Source organism: Manis javanica, chromosome 8, assembly GCF_040802235.1.
Source record: "Manis javanica isolate MJ-LG chromosome 8, MJ_LKY, whole genome shotgun sequence".
NCBI lineage: Eukaryota > Metazoa > Chordata > Mammalia > Pholidota > Manidae > Manis > Manis javanica.
The window spans coordinates 29,640,263-29,658,078 of record NC_133163.1 but is presented as its reverse complement, the minus strand read 5'-3'; the positions used below and the strand labels follow the sequence as shown (position 1 = coordinate 29,658,078).

General features: G+C 42.3%; 1 protein-coding gene across 15 annotated transcripts in view; it reads left to right on the top strand.

Moving 5' to 3' along the window:
* Positions 1–17,816, top strand: part of SIPA1L1 (signal induced proliferation associated 1 like 1) — a 394,992-nt gene that overhangs the window by 313,967 nt on the left and 63,209 nt on the right. For all 15 annotated transcript variants that reach the window (XM_073242187.1, XM_073242190.1, XM_073242201.1 and 12 more), the window contains 3 exons: positions 6,010–6,583; positions 7,194–7,468; positions 15,449–15,718. In XM_073242187.1, the coding sequence (XP_073098288.1) occupies positions 6,010–6,583; positions 7,194–7,468; positions 15,449–15,718 (1,119 nt within the window). The remainder of the gene's footprint in view (positions 1–6,009; positions 6,584–7,193; positions 7,469–15,448; positions 15,719–17,816) is intronic.

The following is a 17,816-nucleotide window of genomic DNA, read 5'->3' as shown; positions in this document are numbered from 1 at the left end:
GACTGTGCCTGTCTTAGGTTGTTCCTCCCTTGAGGAATCTTACCCGTCTCTGGCTAACCAGTCATCTTCCGGGGCCATACAGGGAAATGTGGAAATGTAAAGTTGGTAAGTGAGAGAGAAGCAATATTCTTTGAAAAGGTTAGCTTTTTACTTCTTTGCAGATTTATACCCTGTGGCTTCTATGCCCAGCATGTGTCTTGAGGTATCTTTACCACTTGGAAGAATTGTGATACTCGGTAATTTTCGATATGAGGCACGATTTCTACTAAAGGGTTGTAATTAGGAAGGAAGAAGAAAAGCTATAGAGGTAGCAGACGGAAGAAAACATGGGAAGATTGATTATTTCTTTGACGTATCTTCTTGTAGAGTAACATAAGCATGTATAGGTTTTAACAAACTACTAATTAAATTCCGTACACACATTAGCATAAAAGGAATACAGCTACATAACAAAAGCAGACCTACAATTACCAGCCATATCCAGTGAAACCAAGAAAACCAGTTAGGCACCCTAGGCATTTGTGAAAACTTATCAATGATATGATGGATATTGTCTAACTGAATTTGAATATTTTGAGAAAAATCAGACAAATTAAAACAATACATTCCTGGGAACTGTTCACATCCCATATGTTCTTTCAGCAGTACATAGTCTATAGTCGCACAATTTTGGAGCGCTGCAACTTGCACTTCTCCTAATTCTTGGTTGAGTTCCAACAGTATAGATCCAGTCAAATTTGTTGTTTTACTGTATGCACAGGCCAGCTTAGATATCTCCTTCTTCATTCCAATGGCAAGTCCAGGAACCTGTGGGATGAATGCAGCTACAACTGCAACAGCGTCAAAGGCATTTCTTACTGTAATTTTGTTAGAGAAGTGTGGAATCAACATAGACTGAAGTTACAGGGAATGTTGAACTGAGAAAATGGGATTTGGTGCGTGTGTTTTAAAGCACAGGAGGGTGGAATTCAGTAGGAGAAAGAGAAACAAATGCAGAGAGCAGCCAACTGTACACAGAAGTGTAGACCAGGAAAGTGGGGAGAACGTACAATAAGCAGGTGATTCGGTAGAAAAGGTGAGGAGGCAGGGGAGCCCTTGGACTGCCAGGCCAGCGAGCAATGCTGCGTAGAGTTTCAGGAACTTACCCAAACCAGTGTCAGCATGCAAGGTAACTCGTATGCAAAAAGACAAACTTAGAGCTTGTGTTGTTACCCATTTATTTTTTTACCAGTTCTTTCCAGCCCTTTTTATATGTGGGCTAGACCCTTTTCTGGGCCCTGGGATACAACAGGAAGACAAAGAGAGAGCCGGAAATGAGGCCCCGAAATAATGGGTGCTGCATCTCCCTGGGGACTGGAAAGTTCATATAGGAAAACCTGACTAATTCAAACTAACTCCAGAGGCCAGTTAACCTTGAAGAGCAGACACAGCCAAGAAGTCAGAAATTAATCACTAAGTCTGTGTACTAAAGTTTATGTTCGTACCTGATAAGAGAGCCCTCTGGTCTGTACTGTTTTATTTGTATCATTACAGTGAGCTTAATTGTCTGGTCCCAGTTGATAGAGCAGATTAGAAGCAACAAATCAAAAAGATGAAGGAGCTGTTTAGTGGCAAGAATGTACTGAAAATATCAGTGATTACTGATAAGGGAGATGGAGAGAAACTATTCACATCAAAGAAACATTCGATAAGCATAGCAGTCTGGGGTCATTTGGTTTGGGAGCGGACAGTCCAATGTACTTCATGCACCCCTGAGGGCCTCACTTTGTAAAAACAGTGTAAAAAATTTTTTTCACCATTTTTGAACAACTGTGTATCAGTGGATCTAGGTATTAACCATCAAAAGCTGCAAATACCACAGACGCATGTGTGTCTTGCAGTAAAAGAACATACCACAACCTGTGAAGTAGTCTGTGAAGGGCTCCATCTCCCCAAATTGAATCTGAATCTCATCAACCTCTAGAGAAGCCAATTTACAGGAAATACAAAAGACAGAAGAACACGTTTATATTCAGCAAAATTCAGACTTTGGACAACTCTATGTGACAGCTCAATTTCTTCAACAAATAAATTGCAATAAATAAAAGAGAAAGATGTGGTAAGGAATTAACAAAATTTAAAAAATTTTAATAAAACTTATTAATTGCAGTGTGTGGGCTTTATTTGGATCCAGTTCAGACAAAAAGCCTATTACAAAATCATAGACCATTTTCAAGAATTGACAGTTGGAACATTGATACGCATACTTCTGCCCTTCCTTCATCTGATGAATCCCTGCTCTTGTCTTCTCTGGGAGGGCTCCCCAGCCTCCCAGGACAAGATGAACTGCCTCTCCTAAGTATCCCCAGGAGCACCCCACACCTCCCTGGGAGAGCACTCAGACCACTTGGTGTAGTCCCACCAGACTTTGAGCTTCTGGAGGGCTGAGCCTGCAACATCTCGTCCTTGACCCTCAGCATCGGCACAGGACCTTGCATACAGTAGGTGCTCCGTGAGTGTTGGTGAATGAATACTATTAGAAGTCGGAAGTCCCTCAGGGAGGGAATGATGGATGCACAATTGTCTGCCCCTGTCTTTCCTATCCTTCGCCCAGGTCTGCTTGCTTGGAAAGCCCACCAAGCTGGCAGTCCAATCTGGGCTCCAAGAAGGGGAAATTTCCTTCCGCCACTTGATGCTAAGTCTCCTTGCTTTTGAATTTTGGACTGGGAATTGTTTATTACTGTTTCAGTGGTGCTTCAGAAATACAAGTATCTTACTTTTCTCACTTTTTTTCATTGAGACTTCCATTTAGGTGTCCCTGGGAATTCCCATGTTATCAACTTGAAATTGGGTTTTGGTATCAAGACCTGCTTCATCCAAGGTCTTTGATACTAGCAAATGTTACAAGTTTCACACCCACCAGAAATGACCTGATGGTCTCTTCACTTGTATGATTCTTATGGATGGTCCATTTTGCAAACACCTCAAGAGTAGGTTTAAAAGCCTCAGGGGGAATAAATGTGGTCTAGCATGGTGCTTGCTGTCCAGAAGCTGGCTGTGTCCAACAAACTCTGGGCAAATTATTTTACTTCTCTGAGTCTGTTTCCTGGAAAAGTGAAGAATTTGTGCCAGCTGTTCAAACAGAGGTTAAAGGATATGTCAAACATCAGTACAATACAGGATACCTTCCTGGTCTCTTAGTCATACTCCACGATTTTGGAGACAGAACATATTTTTGTGTTAAAATGAATGCAAATATTCTTCAGTAGACTGCAAAATTGAGGTGAATTTTAAGATGAAACTCAAGGTTTTATTGGCAGAGTTTGAGGAACACTGAATTCTCCCAGTTCCTTCTGATGCTAACTTTCCGTAACTGTTTTATCATCTGAGCTTCTGTTGTCTGGAAAGCCCTCTTAAGTAGAACATATCAGTACTCAAAAATGCTGAGTAGATAAGGCATGACTATCATTTTAAAGAATGCATCATTTCTAGGAGATACAGTAATTGCATACAAGGCTAACCTAAGTGTGGCCAAGTAGAAGCCCTTTGGAATCTGCTTTTAAAAATAGCAAGAACCATTTATAGTTGTACAGTCTTAAGTGTGTGTGTATAACATGTGTATATATCAAACTGAGATTTTAGAAATGCTTCTTTGGAGGCAAAACATTCTACTTAGCTTAAAGCAGGCCTTATTATCAAGAGTTCAGAATTTGTGGTATCTAAATTGATAAGCTTTTAACCTTGTAGAAAACCTTGAAAGTCAGATTTACCCTAAACAAAACTCTTTAGTTGAAATGAGCGTTCTAGGGTATCATCCTCCTCATCTTCTGTAAGGATTCTATTTCTAATGATGCAAAGCTGATTTTAGTGTCTGTATCATTTACCTCCCTACCAGAATGAGTCATTGATAATTACATGTTAAGGGTTCAGTTTTTTCCTTCATAGTTCATTCTAGAGGCTTCTAATTATTGGTGGTTTTTCAGTGTATGTCTTAAGTTCTATCAGTTAATAAATATATCTGTAGAAAGCCAGTGAGTTTAAGGGGCAAGTGGATGGATGGTGCTCACATTGACACCCCCTGCTAAGCATTTTCCTCTCCTGATTTAAAATAAATTCACAGCTGCTGCTTGAGAAGGAACAACAATTTAAAGTGAAATTAGCAAGAGAAGAACTTACCAATTTAAAAATGAAAGATATCTAATATTTCTGGATCCTTAAAGGATTCCAACTAGAAAAGCTAGCAAATCTAGATTTCAGTATCTTTTGCTCGACTTAAAAAGAGAATAACATTATCAAATTAAAATTATACAGCTGTCAGCATTTAAGTCAGACACTTCACAGTAGACAAGAAAAATTCTTTCTAATACTGCTATAATTAGGTTATATTGCATATGGAGGTTTCTGTGAATTTTCTTCTCCAGTTAGAAAATGGAGTGTTGCTTGCCACCTTTCTTTGTCATGAAGTGAGGGAGGTAGTCTTTTTTTTTAAAATAAATTTGAGAAAATCAATAAATAGGCAATTCTGTGGCATTTTCTCACAAAATACATAATTTTCATCCTGAAGTTCCTGATTTTTATTCATTTATCCAATCTCACATGAAGTGATTATTTTTTTGAAATATCTTAGAGCAACCCCTTCTTAAATAATGAAACAGCGCTCTTCAATTTAATCTGAAAGATGCACTTTCTCTGATTATGTCCTTTCCATTCAGGAGTTCATAAAAGCCAGATTTTCTGTTGCTTCCCTAATACTTAGCTCAATTGCATAATTGACTCACTTTTAAATAATTAGATATTTTGAAAAGAGGGATGTTTGAACTGTTAGAATCATCATCTTCTCAAATTTGCTAAGGTCTTAAAATAGGATCTTAGAAGATGATATAAAACACACAACCTCTCTATTTCCATTTAACTTCTGTTGTTGCTTTAGGAAAATCTATTTTCCTTTTGAGATTAAAAAATAATAGGTTATTACATATGCTCATATGGTCAGTTTATATATATATATATAAACTGCTCATGCTGCTCATATATTATGCTGCTCATAAATCGGAGAAGTTTCGGGCCATGGCAACGCGAACCCGCCAGGAATACCTGAAAGATCTGGCAGAAAAGAATGTCACCAACACCCCTATAGACCCATCTGGCAAGTTCCCGTTCATCTCTCTGGCCTCCAAGAAGAAGGAAAAGTCTAAGCCATATCCTGCATATATATATATATGCAGAAGAAATTTCCTGGAACAGGCTCTTTTTCTTAAATCAGTTTCTCTGAAATCAATCTTGCTTAAAGGAATGGGAAAAGAAGAATACTTTCCTCACAGGTACATTGTCAAAATCAAATGCCAGAAGTAGAGAGGGTGGACCAAATAATAGCTCAGTTTAAAAATAGGATTTTAAAAGCACTGTTGCTATTACTGTAAAAAATTTAATCACTTTATTACCAAAATTCTAATTTTCATTTTTAAATTATGCTTTTTCATCTGTTTACATAATGCCTGACACAGAAGCCAACAAGTAATTGTTTAATTTTTTTTTTAATGTAATCCATTTCTCTTATGTCTTGCATCTTTGGATATCCATTTCCGTTATAAGCCATCTGCTTATGGGCATCATATCCAAAGTGGAGACCACATTTGTGTTCATACAGAAGCTGTTTGTTCTGAAAGGCTATGTGATTATATAATAAGCCCCACTTAGAAATAATCAGTAGGTACTTAAAATATCTTTTATGTATGTAGAAAATACTGTAAACTTTTTCATGGAGTTATGGTTGATTAACTGTTAATGAAAAGATAGTTTTTACTTTGAGCTTTTGGGGGTTTGGGGTCTTGAAGGAAGTTTATGTTCTATAAATCCTAAATGTGTTTGAGTGAAAAAGTGCTCATGCTGAACAGAAATGTTGTTTCTTGTGGGAGAGTGAGTTATTTCCTTTGGAGGGGCATCTTTATCCTTGAGAAAGTGTATTTTATTCTCATGCTACAACTGAGAAGTATTGACACACCTCTTTCTGCTCTTCGCTTTGTCTTTCAGTGTGGCCGTCACCAGGTCCAGAGACGTGCCATCCTTTGGGCCTCCCATCCCCAAAGGGGTCACTTTCCCTAAGTCAGATGTGTTCAGGGACTTCCTTTTAGCCAAAGTGATTAACGCAGAAAATGCTGCTCATAAATCGGAGAAGTTTCGGGCCATGGCAACGCGAACCCGCCAGGAATACCTGAAAGATCTGGCAGAAAAGAATGTCACCAACACCCCTATAGACCCATCTGGCAAGTTCCCGTTCATCTCTCTGGCCTCCAAGAAGAAGGAAAAGTCTAAGCCATATCCTGGAGCTGAGCTTAGTAGCATGGGGGCCATCGTGTGGGCTGTCAGGGCCAAAGATTACAACACTGCTATGGAAATCGACTGCCTCTTAGGGGTCTCCAATGAGTTCATCATCCTCATCGAACAGGAAACAAAGAGTGTGGTTTTCAATTGCTCCTGCAGAGATGTGATAGGGTGGACTTCAACTGACACCAGCGTCAAAATCTTCTATGAGCGAGGAGAATGTGTTTCTGTGGAGAGTTTCATCAGCAGTGAGGATATCAAAGAGATTGTCAAAAGGTTGCAGGTGAGTCTTTACCTTCCATTTCACTATGTGCCATTTCCCTTTCATAAAGCTTTCAGTGTAGACCAGAGCCACGTCTTGTACTGTTTTATTAGCTCCTCAGAATACTCCCTTGATGATGGGAAGCGACACGGAGTTTATATCACACTTGTCCATCATTTTTCAGAAGGCAAAGTAGCAGGACAAGTGGGGAAGACACGTTCGCTGTGCGCTTGTGTTGGAAACCCTTCTGCATGTGACCTGACCCCACTACCTTGGTGACTGAAGATGGAAGACATCCAGTCTGTGTAGATGTGGGAAGGGATATTTGATTATCTGCTACCTTGCTTGTTTTAAGGGTGAAGTGAGGTAGTAGAATACAGTTTCTCTTAGCTGCCAGCTCCCTTCTGGGTCTCTGTTAGAGGCCTCCTTGTAGCTTCAGTGAAGTGGATGCAACAGGTATGTCCCTTTTGGCCAAATGAATGGAAATTAGTGAAGGGGACATACCCGTACTGCTCTTTGGCTGGCAGTAGGGTATTCAGAAATACCCTGCTAGCAATGTTTTTCCAATTCCACATCCACCACTTAATTCCCTATGGCATCAAACCATAATATCTTTTGTCTCCTTGTCTAGTTTGTGTCAAAAGGTTGTGAATCAGTGGAGATGACCCTGCGCAGGAATGGGCTAGGCCAGCTTGGCTTCCATGTCAACTACGAGGGCATTGTGGCAGATGTGGAGCCCTACGGCTATGCCTGGCAGGCAGGGCTGAGGCAGGGCAGCCGGCTGGTGGAGATCTGCAAGGTGGCCGTGGCCACCCTGAGCCATGAGCAGATGATCGATCTCCTGAGAACCTCTGTCACGGTGAAGGTTGTCATTATTCCCCCACATGATGACTGCACCCCACGGAGGTAGGTCTGCATTGGCAGCTGTGAGCCTAAGAGTCCAGGGCTGGGGTTATGTACCATGTAGAACATCTCCTACCAGGTAGGGGTGTAGGGTGTCATGAAGAGCTCTGGATTACATGCAGTGCTGAAAGTTCCATCCATGGAAAGTCTGACACAACTCCCTTTCGGCATGTGGCTCAGCAGCTGGAAAGAATGACTAACTTGGACTATTCCCAGGATTTGCATCTGTAGATTTATAAAGTTGCCGTTACAGATAGAGCAGTCTGATAATAGCCATCTGAAACATCTCCCACCAGTAGCCAAGAAATACTGAACTTGTAATGTTAAAAGACGCTCAGCATAGCAAACCATCAGACTTTTTTCTTCTTTTTTCTTTTATGTTCTATGGCACATTTACTCTGCTTGCTGTCCAAAACTCAAAAGTACTGTTTTGACCCCTGCTGTCTTAGCCTGGGAGGGCTGAATGTGTACTTACCAAGCTTTTTCTTAACTGCGTCTACATGTGTCGGGACCTGGCTTCAAATGATCTGGTGCTGCTCGTGACGCTTTGGCTGTTGGGGGCCTGGGCTGCTCCCAAAGGGAAGCACAGGGGCTCTCTGCCCTCCCAGCTCCTGCCAAGCCAGCAACAATGGTGACAATTTAATTTCTCTGTCTCTGAGGAGGTTTCTTGATGGAACAAATTTAATCAACTCTTTCTTTTCTCCTTTGGGCATGCACATGCTATTTTTGCTAGCTTGTTGCAATCTGTTAATTTGCTATGAGCCCATTATTTTTTCAGAGTTTCTCTTAAGCTTTGACAGTTAATACAGTTAATTCTTAGGTCTTCCAGAGCCAAGACAATATTCTTTAACCTGTTTTTTCCTCCAAAACATGACCGGTCCTATACCTGAGCTCTCATGGGTTCAGGAACATCAGATGGTGGAATGTTTAAACAGATATATTAAGGGTTACTTCTGTCTTTTAAAGAGTGTGTAGCAATGACAATCTAAATGTACTTCAGTTCTTTAAGCCAAATGTTACAGATTGTACTCAGCATAGTATTTCTTAATACTACTTAACTCCTAGATGGCCCAGAGATTATGTGCCTATATCAGAATATGGTAAAATCTCTATCTAATAGCTTTCAGAAATGCTCTGTTTTGGATGACTGGATTTCTCTGGAAAGCAAAATATATACACAGAACTTTATTTTTCAGCTATTTTGGGGAGGTAGGAGAAATACTTTGCAACTGCCTTACACACGTGCCCCGCCTTAGTAACCAGGTCTTTTCTGGTTTACTCAAGACCGTCATCATCAGTGTTAAGCATTTTGCTGAGCTCAGATTCGGGAATGACTGTGGAGTTGGATCAGAAAGGCAGTCAGGTCCTTAAGCACTTCTCCAACTGCTCTGTGCTCCTCCTGCTACTTCTCTGTCTCCTGTCCCTGGGTCTCTCCTTCATACTGCCTTCATTATTGCTTCTAGCCAGGCAGTTATAAAACAGTGAAGATAACCAAGTTTTGTAACTTGTCAACCTTAATTACAGTACAGAAGTATAGATGCCAGTCTAAGGATTCAACTGCTAGAGCAAAGCCTGTGGACCTTGTAGTGATATCTTGTCTGCTCAGAGGTCTTTCCCCTTGTTTCTAGGCTCCCCAGTTTGTATGGGGGAAGGAAAAGGAAATAGGTGTATGTGAGGAAATAGGATGGAATGGGCAACATTACAGACATTGAATTGTGAATAGTTGTTACTGTAAAGAAGGGACCTGGATAGATGGGTCCTTGATTGGATGTACTTTGTCTAGATACATCTTCCATGGTGTGCTGGTAAAAGCAAATAAAATTTGCTGAGTATTTACTCTAATGTTCCAAGTCCTAGAAAAAACACATTTTGATGGCTTAGTGCATTTAATCCTTATAAAAACCCTATGAGGTAATAGTGTTAATATTATTCTTATTAAAGGAAAGCAAGACTCATAAAGGTGGGTGGCTTTCCAGCCTATTGGCCAGTTTGGGTCTAACTCAGAATCCAGGTTTATAACTACTGCTTTGTATGCTTAGGGCACAAATCCTTCCTGTATAGAGCAGCATAAGCAGGGATGTGCCAGTAAACTGGCCTTTTGCTGAGGAAAAGAACTTTGCTTTGTAGCATTTCTGATTCCTATGCTGTAAATACTCCCCCTGTGGCCAGTTTCGAGCTGCCAGCGCCCCCACTGAACGCAGGGTTGGGCTGGTGCTCACTGGCCATTCTTGAGAGCCAGGCCCCATGGTGCCAGCACCAAATGAGCTGTGTTTGTCTTGATCTCCCAACATGATTTCTAGGCCATTGCTGTCCTTTGACATGACAGAAAAGGTGTTGGGAATGTGCCTCCATTAGCACATGGATGGGAGGGAGGCTGGGATGAAGGGTCAGTGCACTGCTCGGCCCACCAGCCTCCAAGACCCACTCTGCCCCTTTCACTACGGTTTCCATCCGAAAAGCTGTCAGGCCTTCTGGGCAGGTGTGAAGCGTGGGGTTGGTGCCTTTAGAAACAGTGTCAAAGGGACAGTTGAAACATTAACACCCTGCTACAGTTCTCAACAAAAAAAGATAATGCTCCTCTGTCATTTTCTTCTCCTCCTCACTTCACACTCCCACTCCTGTTTTCCTCGAAACTAATTACTCTGTTCTTTGACTAGTCACTCTCTTCTTTGTCAGCTGTTCCTGCAGCCCCAGCAGGAGGCAGGGCAGGCCCCCTTGAGGCCCAACTGCCCCTCAGCCATGCGTGTCTCGGGTCGCCAGGATCCTAAGGGGGTGGCAGGCACCCAGCGTGAGACTGTATTTAATTACCAACACCTGTGTGTGTTCACATGGGAGCATCATTAGTTTTGAAAGGGTAGGTTCATTGGTGTTCTTTTTTTTTTTCATGGAAAAGCCAGTTTAACAACAATAAAGTGGGCGTCAGTAACAAATGTAGGATAGGGCTCTTTACCCTGTTCTCAGGAAATACGCAGACCTTCAATGAACTGCTGTCAAACTAAAGTTTTTTAAAGAGAAGAAGGGATGGGGGGTGGACACGTAAAGCAAAATTCCTGAGTCCCTACTATGTACTGAGCTTTTTAAAAAGTCTTCATGGCTTCTTTATTTCCATTAAAACAATGGGGAGAAGGAGGCTTGGAGAGGGTCAGAAGCTGCCCGAAGAGCTAACAGGACCAGCTAGAGTGACAGCATGATGGAAGCAGTCCTGGCAAAAACAGGCTTGGTTTCTCACCTGTGGAAGTTACCTGCAGACTTTGCTAGAAAGCTTCCCTCAGGGAATGGGGTGTCAAACAGCAGGAGGGCCCCTCACCCCCATCCGTTCCCAGCTCCGAGTACTCACCAGCACTCATCTGTTGGTGTCTGTGACCCCTGAATCTTCAACAGTCATTCTGGCAAGAAGAAAGAGTCCCAGGTAGCAGATTAACTCGGGGTGTTCTGAAAGGCACTGGAGGGGAGAGGTGCTCCCTTCTTGTATTGGGGGCCACTAAGCCTACAGCTTCCAAAGAAAACAATTAAGAGCCATGCAAGTTACGTAAAAGGACCAAATTACCTTTTAAGTAACAATGGGTCACAAAGTTTTTTCTTCATTTCAAAGCACAAGTGTTTTAAAGTGCAAAAAGGGCTGCTTTAGAGCTAGAAAGGCTCTTGGAGTCCATCTGATTCAAAAGCTCTCATTTTTCAGATGAGGAACTCTGGTACAAAGGCCAAGCCAGAGTCACGTGGTTTATTAGGACCTAGCTAATCCTCAGACATTTAACTTTTCTGATTCAGGAGTCCGGTATTGCGGTGTTCTGTTCCATATGCTCTCCAGCTGTTTTTCTGTCTCTACTTCTTAGTGTCTCAAGGAAGAAGGGTTGAGTAAGGGGTACTAAGAAATTAAAGGAGAAGTTAGAAAGCGTGAAAAGACTGAGAGAGGGAGTCAGGAGATAGGGGTGGCTTTTCAGTTAACTTAGGGTCTCAGTGGGCCACTGCCATGTGTCACTTTCAACCCTGGCATTGTCATGCCCGTTGACCGTAGCTCTGTACACATTGTTGGTTTTCCATTTTGCCATAGACTGTGCCCTGAGTGAAATGCCCTCTTCCCTCTAAAGTGAGGAGGTTTGGGGACTTGGAGCAGATGTATTCTTCGGTTGGTGACAGAAATAAGACTGCCCCACGATTAGATCCTGGCCCTGCCACTTCCTGGCTGTGGGGTCATGGGCAAACTCATCTCTCCAGGCCTCCATTTGCTCATCTCCTAAGTGGGGATAAGGAAGGTGCCTACGTCAGAGCTGTTGTCTTGCAGCTAGTAGTGCCTGGCCCATTGTGGGCTACAAGTGTTACAATTATTGTGGATCAACACCAAATTTTACTTGGAATAATGTAATAAAAATCCTTTCATGAACTCTTGTGTGGGTCCTTAAAGGCAAGCTTTTATCTGTGCTCTTCAGTGTACTGCCCACTTCTTGATTCCAGGTATGAATCTCATTCTTTACAGAGAAAAGTAAGTGACAAGAAAGCCATGGTGATGGTCTGCCATGAAAGGCAGGCAGACACAGGTGGGCTGAGGCGCAGCACTGTGGAGCCTTCCTCCTCCGTTCTCTGGATGAATCTTCTCCCCCTCCTTAGGCTTTCGCATACTACAGAGTATGTAGAAGGGTTACAGAGTATGTAGAAGGGTTCTAGCTACATTCACTCTACATTGACTGGTGGAAATGAAATAGAGACTATAGAGAAGACAAAATCTTGGGCAAATAGGGGCTTTTAACCAGTTTTAGTCTTGAATGCTATATGCAGCTTGAAAGACTGTTTCAGAGAGTGAACTAGAAGAAAGTTTAGTAATTATCAGTGCCAGATATTTCATTCTACAAAGAAACTCAGGCCCAAAAGATGGAGGCAACTTGTGCATTTGACAACACATTATTATTGTTTGTATTTTATTAACTCATTCTGTTATTATCTACCGTGATGCAATGTGGACTTGAAGCCGCTTATAAAGGTACATGTGGAATGCCACAAAACTAAAACTCAGGGAATTGCAGAAGGGTCTGGGGGCATGGTCTAGGGGAATTTTGTGACAAGTTAGTGCCCAAAGTACATGATAATAAAGTTCTTTTACGTGTGCTGATTCCTAGCTTCCAACAGAGAGGAGCAGGCATGAATGATATGATCCACAAGTTAAAAACAGACATTGCTGAGGAGAAGCAAAGCTAATTCTGATTTTAGGTGGAGAAACATTTTCCATGGATTATTGTAACTTCCTGTTAATAATCCTTTTGCAGGCTACAGCATTCTTGCATTCTGTTTACAGATCCAGAGCGCAAGATACTGTATAGCATGCTGTATTTAGAAATGGAAGAGGCCAAACCACTCTACAGCAATACCTCTGTTAACAACCAGAAAAAGTGTTGTGATGCATATTGCCAAAAATACCAGAATCAAAGCTAGGAATTAGATCAAAGCCTATGGTGATATTCCCTCATAACAGAGCAAAGAGTATTCCATAAGACATCATCAGCTGCTAAAAGTACTGTCAAATGTGCATAAAGCAGTATTTTGCAAGCTACAGATCATAAATAACTCTTAAGTAGATCATAAAATCCATTTAGGAGGTTGCACCAATGTATTTTTTTAATGAAATGGATTAACACACAGAATATAGTAGAATGGAAGCTATCAGAGGAGGGTATGTATATGTGGCTGTGCTATATCACAGTGTAAATGTATTTCTTACTGGACTTTAAAAACCGTTGTCACTAAAGAATAAAAGGGGTATAGCAGAGCCTTGGGCAGAGATTGACCTAGACTTTTAGGGAGTTGGGACGAGTGGTAAGGAAGCTCTAAGAAAAGTGCCCGTTGGAGACTCAGGCTAAGAGAGGAGGGCAGGGACCCCAGCATGTGCACGTGTTCCAAAACCTGTGGCTGTCGTGGAGATGTGGAGAGGACGTGTTGTGGGACACACGTGTTACCAGAGACTGGTCCTTGGTCTCTTTCCGAGAAGGAATTCAAGAATGGATGCAGAAGAGCCTTTGAGAAATAAGAGTTCATGTCGAGATTTAGATTTGAAAGAAAGGAGAGAGTAAACTCCCAGGCCCAGAGAGTTGGAGAGCAGGCAGACCCAGAGGGGGTCTCACCAAAGGAACCATAGGGAGCCTCTTCTATAGAAGGGAGATGAACATTCATTAAGTGGGGTTAGGTTTCAAAGGAAACAAGCGCAGTCTTGCTGGAGTTCGGGCTTGCTCCACCCCCACGTCAGGAATGGGAAGCTTTTTGAGTATATTTGGTTCTCCTGGGCCCTGTTGTGGCAAGGGGAGGTGGATTTTTACTGTATCAGTGAGTTCAGAATATATTTGGAGGTGAAGGCAAGATCAGCTTCTCCCCAGTGTTGGATCCACCAGTGTTGGCCAGTCTGTTATCTGGGTTCTCATCCCCATCCCTAGAGAACTACTTAACATGGAATGTGTAGAATATAAGCATCTACGCGAATGTAAACCCTGGCCGATGTCCCCCTCCCTCTTCCCTGCTCATGCATAGCTGTCGTCCTACTATATAACACACATTTCAGATGTAATGAGTCATCCCCTGAGATACAGAGGCAAGGTCATGAAAGAATGGTGCCTTTCCTTGGGCTTATTCTCCCACCCACATAGCTCCTTCCCCAAATCAAGACCAGGCCTTTGGCGGCCTGCCCTTTGGACCTGTGTACTGTCCAGTACAGGAGCCGAGTCACCTGTAGCTAAGGAACCCTTGTAATGTGGCTAGTCTGCAGTGAGATATGTTAGAAGCATAAAATATACACCGAAGTTAGAAGAATGTAAAATACCCATTATTAATTCTTTTAATATTGATTTATTGATGACATGTTCAAATGATAGCATTTTAGATATTTTGGCCTAAATAGGTTATTAATTTCACTCATTTCCTTTTACTTTTCTAATGAGTCTACTAGCCATTTTAAAATTACATACGTGTCTCATATCTGTGGCTCAAATTATATTTCTCTTGGATGGCAGTGCCGTGGCTTGGACCGTTTTGCTCTCTAATGTGCCTCTTAAAGGACTCTCACAATCACTCTTGAGCCTTCCTTTCCCAGTCATCCACCTTCTCAATGTTTGAAATTCCTCAAATAAAGTAATTTTTCTCGCATTGGTGAAATTCATATGCCCAGTTTGAGCTAATGCTTTAGTGGGAATAGGTTTTTTTCAGTAATTTGTCTATCAAGTTAATAATTGACTGAACCTTCCTTGGAAGTTTGGGTGAAGGGTATGGAAAGTGGTTCCACATTTCCTAAGGTTTGGTGCTTAGGATGGGGGCACCAAAAGGGGCTAAAACAATGGAAGACGGTGTGCCTGCCTTTAATTTTACTCAGCCCTGATACCTGGGGGCAGCCCTGCAGTGGGAGATTTCTGGCTTTGTTGGGGTGGGGGGAGCCTGATTATGCTTTTGTTCCCTGGTGATTTGATAATTGTAGAATTTCTGTAATTAGCTTTTTAAAAATTTCTCCTCCGGAACTAAATTTGGCTCTCCATTTTTCCCCACTTAATTTTTTGACTATCAGGATCCCAATAAGTTGAAAGCTATACACGCTTTTATATCCTCAAATGTAATACTCAGTAAAGGGCCTGTGGAACTGGTGGTGTTTCATCTGAGGCCCCATTGTGGGGTCTGCTCCCCTGCTGTGCCATCCTGGCCACTTGCCCTCTGCAGCCTCAGCACAACGACCCCCTGTCCACCACTGCCACCCGGGGTGACTGTGGGCCTCATTGTTTTTTCAAGACTCCGTATCTCAGACTCAACAGTTGGGACTGAGCAAAGGAAAATACCAGTGTGATACATCCTGGGGTACTGGTTTTGAAAGAAAAATAGTTATAGGGCCCAATGATTAAAAGATGGTTTGAAACAGAGGATAAAGTGCTGATCTATTTTAACTGCTAATGAGAGTTAATGAGGTTCCAGCAACCAGACAAAGCAGCATTAGTTTTTCTTCTCTCTGTGTCCTCTGAATAGGAGTTGCTCTGAAACCTACCGCATGCCAGTGATGGAGTACAAAATGAATGAAGGGGTCTCCTATGAATTCAAGTTTCCCTTCCGCAACAATAACAAGTGGCAGAGGAATGCCAACAAGGGGACACATTCGCCTCAAGTCCCATCCCAGGTGCAGAGTCCCATGACCTCGAGGCTCAATGCAGGAAAAGGAGATGGGAAGATGCCTCCTCCAGAGCGAGCTGCCAACATTCCTCGGAGCATCTCCAGTGACGGGCGCCCCCTGGAGAGGCGGTGAGTGTGCCTGCAGAGGTGGCTCTAAATCTGCCCCACATTTAAATAGCACCAGGCCCACAAGCACTAGTTTTAGCTCTTCCCATATTTTCCTAGAAGTCAAGGATTTAAACTGAGATACCTGCACTGGTGGCCTTCAAAGCATGGTAGCATTCCAAAGCCATACGGAGAGCGGATATATTCCAGCAAAGCGTAAGGTGCCGTGTGATGGTGGTTGTGCTTCACTCCTCATTTCTCTCTGATATCAGCAGAAATCACCACTGCACACTTAGTGCCCCTGTGACTTAGAACTCGGCAGACTCTCTGAGGGGACATTGACCGTATTACCGTCTGTGACGGTCTCCGTCTTTTGGAATATGTGATATGATAGTAGCAACAGGATGCAGGTTTTTGGTTGTTAATCTGTATTTGCATCACTTTGTAATAAAGAATTGTGAGAAGGAAAAATGAGACAGCCCCAAACATCTTTTCCACTGCTGTGAATGTAGAAGAAGGTAGCGGATATGTTCTAACACTCAGCCCTGAGTAAAATGAGCAAAAGAGGAGGGATTGAGATCCCAAAAAGTAACAAGCCAAGGTCTGATATTATATTGAAAGTCAAAATGGATTCCCTCACAGGGGATAACTGGTCAGCTCCTTAACAGGATGTGCTCGGGCTTTTGTCTGGCAGTCACTGTGAAATGCAGCACATGTGAACTAGAATCTAAAACCAGATTAAGTGCTTTTAAAATGTGCATAAAAGTTGGCTACAACATTTTAAATAATCGCACTATAAATTTAGTTACCCTAATTACCTAAGCTAATGAAGGTGACAGCTTACTTCAGTAACCCGCCAGCCACCTGCTCAAGGAAGCTGACTTCTTTCTGTCCACCCAGTACCCTTTCCCCATCTGCTGCTTGCCTTCATCTCATCTCAGAGTGGTGGTGTGGCCCCCCGACTGGAAAGGAATCAGGAACCCTCAAGCAGGGGGAAGTCTGTGGGCCAAGGGCTGTGCTGTGTAGAAGGAAGGTCCCTTTGGGAGCCAAAATGTGAGCTCATCTGAGCAGCAGGATTCAGGTCCGGCAAGAACAGGGTGCCAGGGAAAACAGCCATGCTTAAATAGTCACTGGTTCAAACTGGGAGCAGTAAGCCAGGGGTTTTTAAAAACAAACTGTGTCTTTTATCTTAGTCTAACTTTTGAACTGCTACATAAAACAGGTCATCACTTAACTATTTCAGCAATACTAGAGTACTGTGTAGAAATAATAATAAAAACAGACAATAACAAAACACGTTGTCTTTCTAAAATTCCTCATTTAATCCTGGAGATTTATTTACAGAGCCTTGCTATCAATCTCAATAAAACATTCTTCTCCCAAAGTGGCTACTTTCCCACCTGGACTCCTCTTACTTTCTTTCATTATCTTTAAGGAAGAAAAATACCCAAGAGATCTCTGAATAAATTCTTTGTTCTACACATCCCAAACTCGGCTCTCTCCGAGGTGTGTGTTAACTGGAATTCATGGTTTGGCCCACATTTTGAAAGATGAACCTAGGAAACCATTGTTTAGAGGACTTTTTTTTTTCCTCCCAATGCTATTTTCTTTCTCCCCAGAAACAGTTATCAATCAGGCTTGTACAAGTACAACTGGTTTTTGCTGTTGTCTTTATGCAATATTCCATATAATAAAATAGCAGAAAATATTTTGATTCCATGTTAAATTTATTTCTGCAAGAGAAACTAATGGTTATCGCTGAACATGGTGACCTCCAAAAGGGAAAATATTTTTTGTAGCCAATTGTTATCTTACAGTGCCAGCAGCTTTTAGTGCTAGCAGATGAAGGCATGCATCCACTCCGTTTTCTCCAGATGAAGTGCTTGGAGTTCTGGAGGTTATTTCTGCAGCTACTTGTGACTGAGTGCTTTTCATCTTAATTTTGCCCAGAGGAAGGGAGATCTGAGTGCCCTAAGACTGCAGAGCAGCCCTGTGACTCTCCACGCCATTCAGATGCAAGTGGCAGAAGTAAGGCCGCCAGTGGTTTTCAGAGAAATTTAACCCTGAGTTTTAGTTCCTTCAAAGGCTTCCTAGTTCCAGGTGTTCTTTAGGATGGACGCTG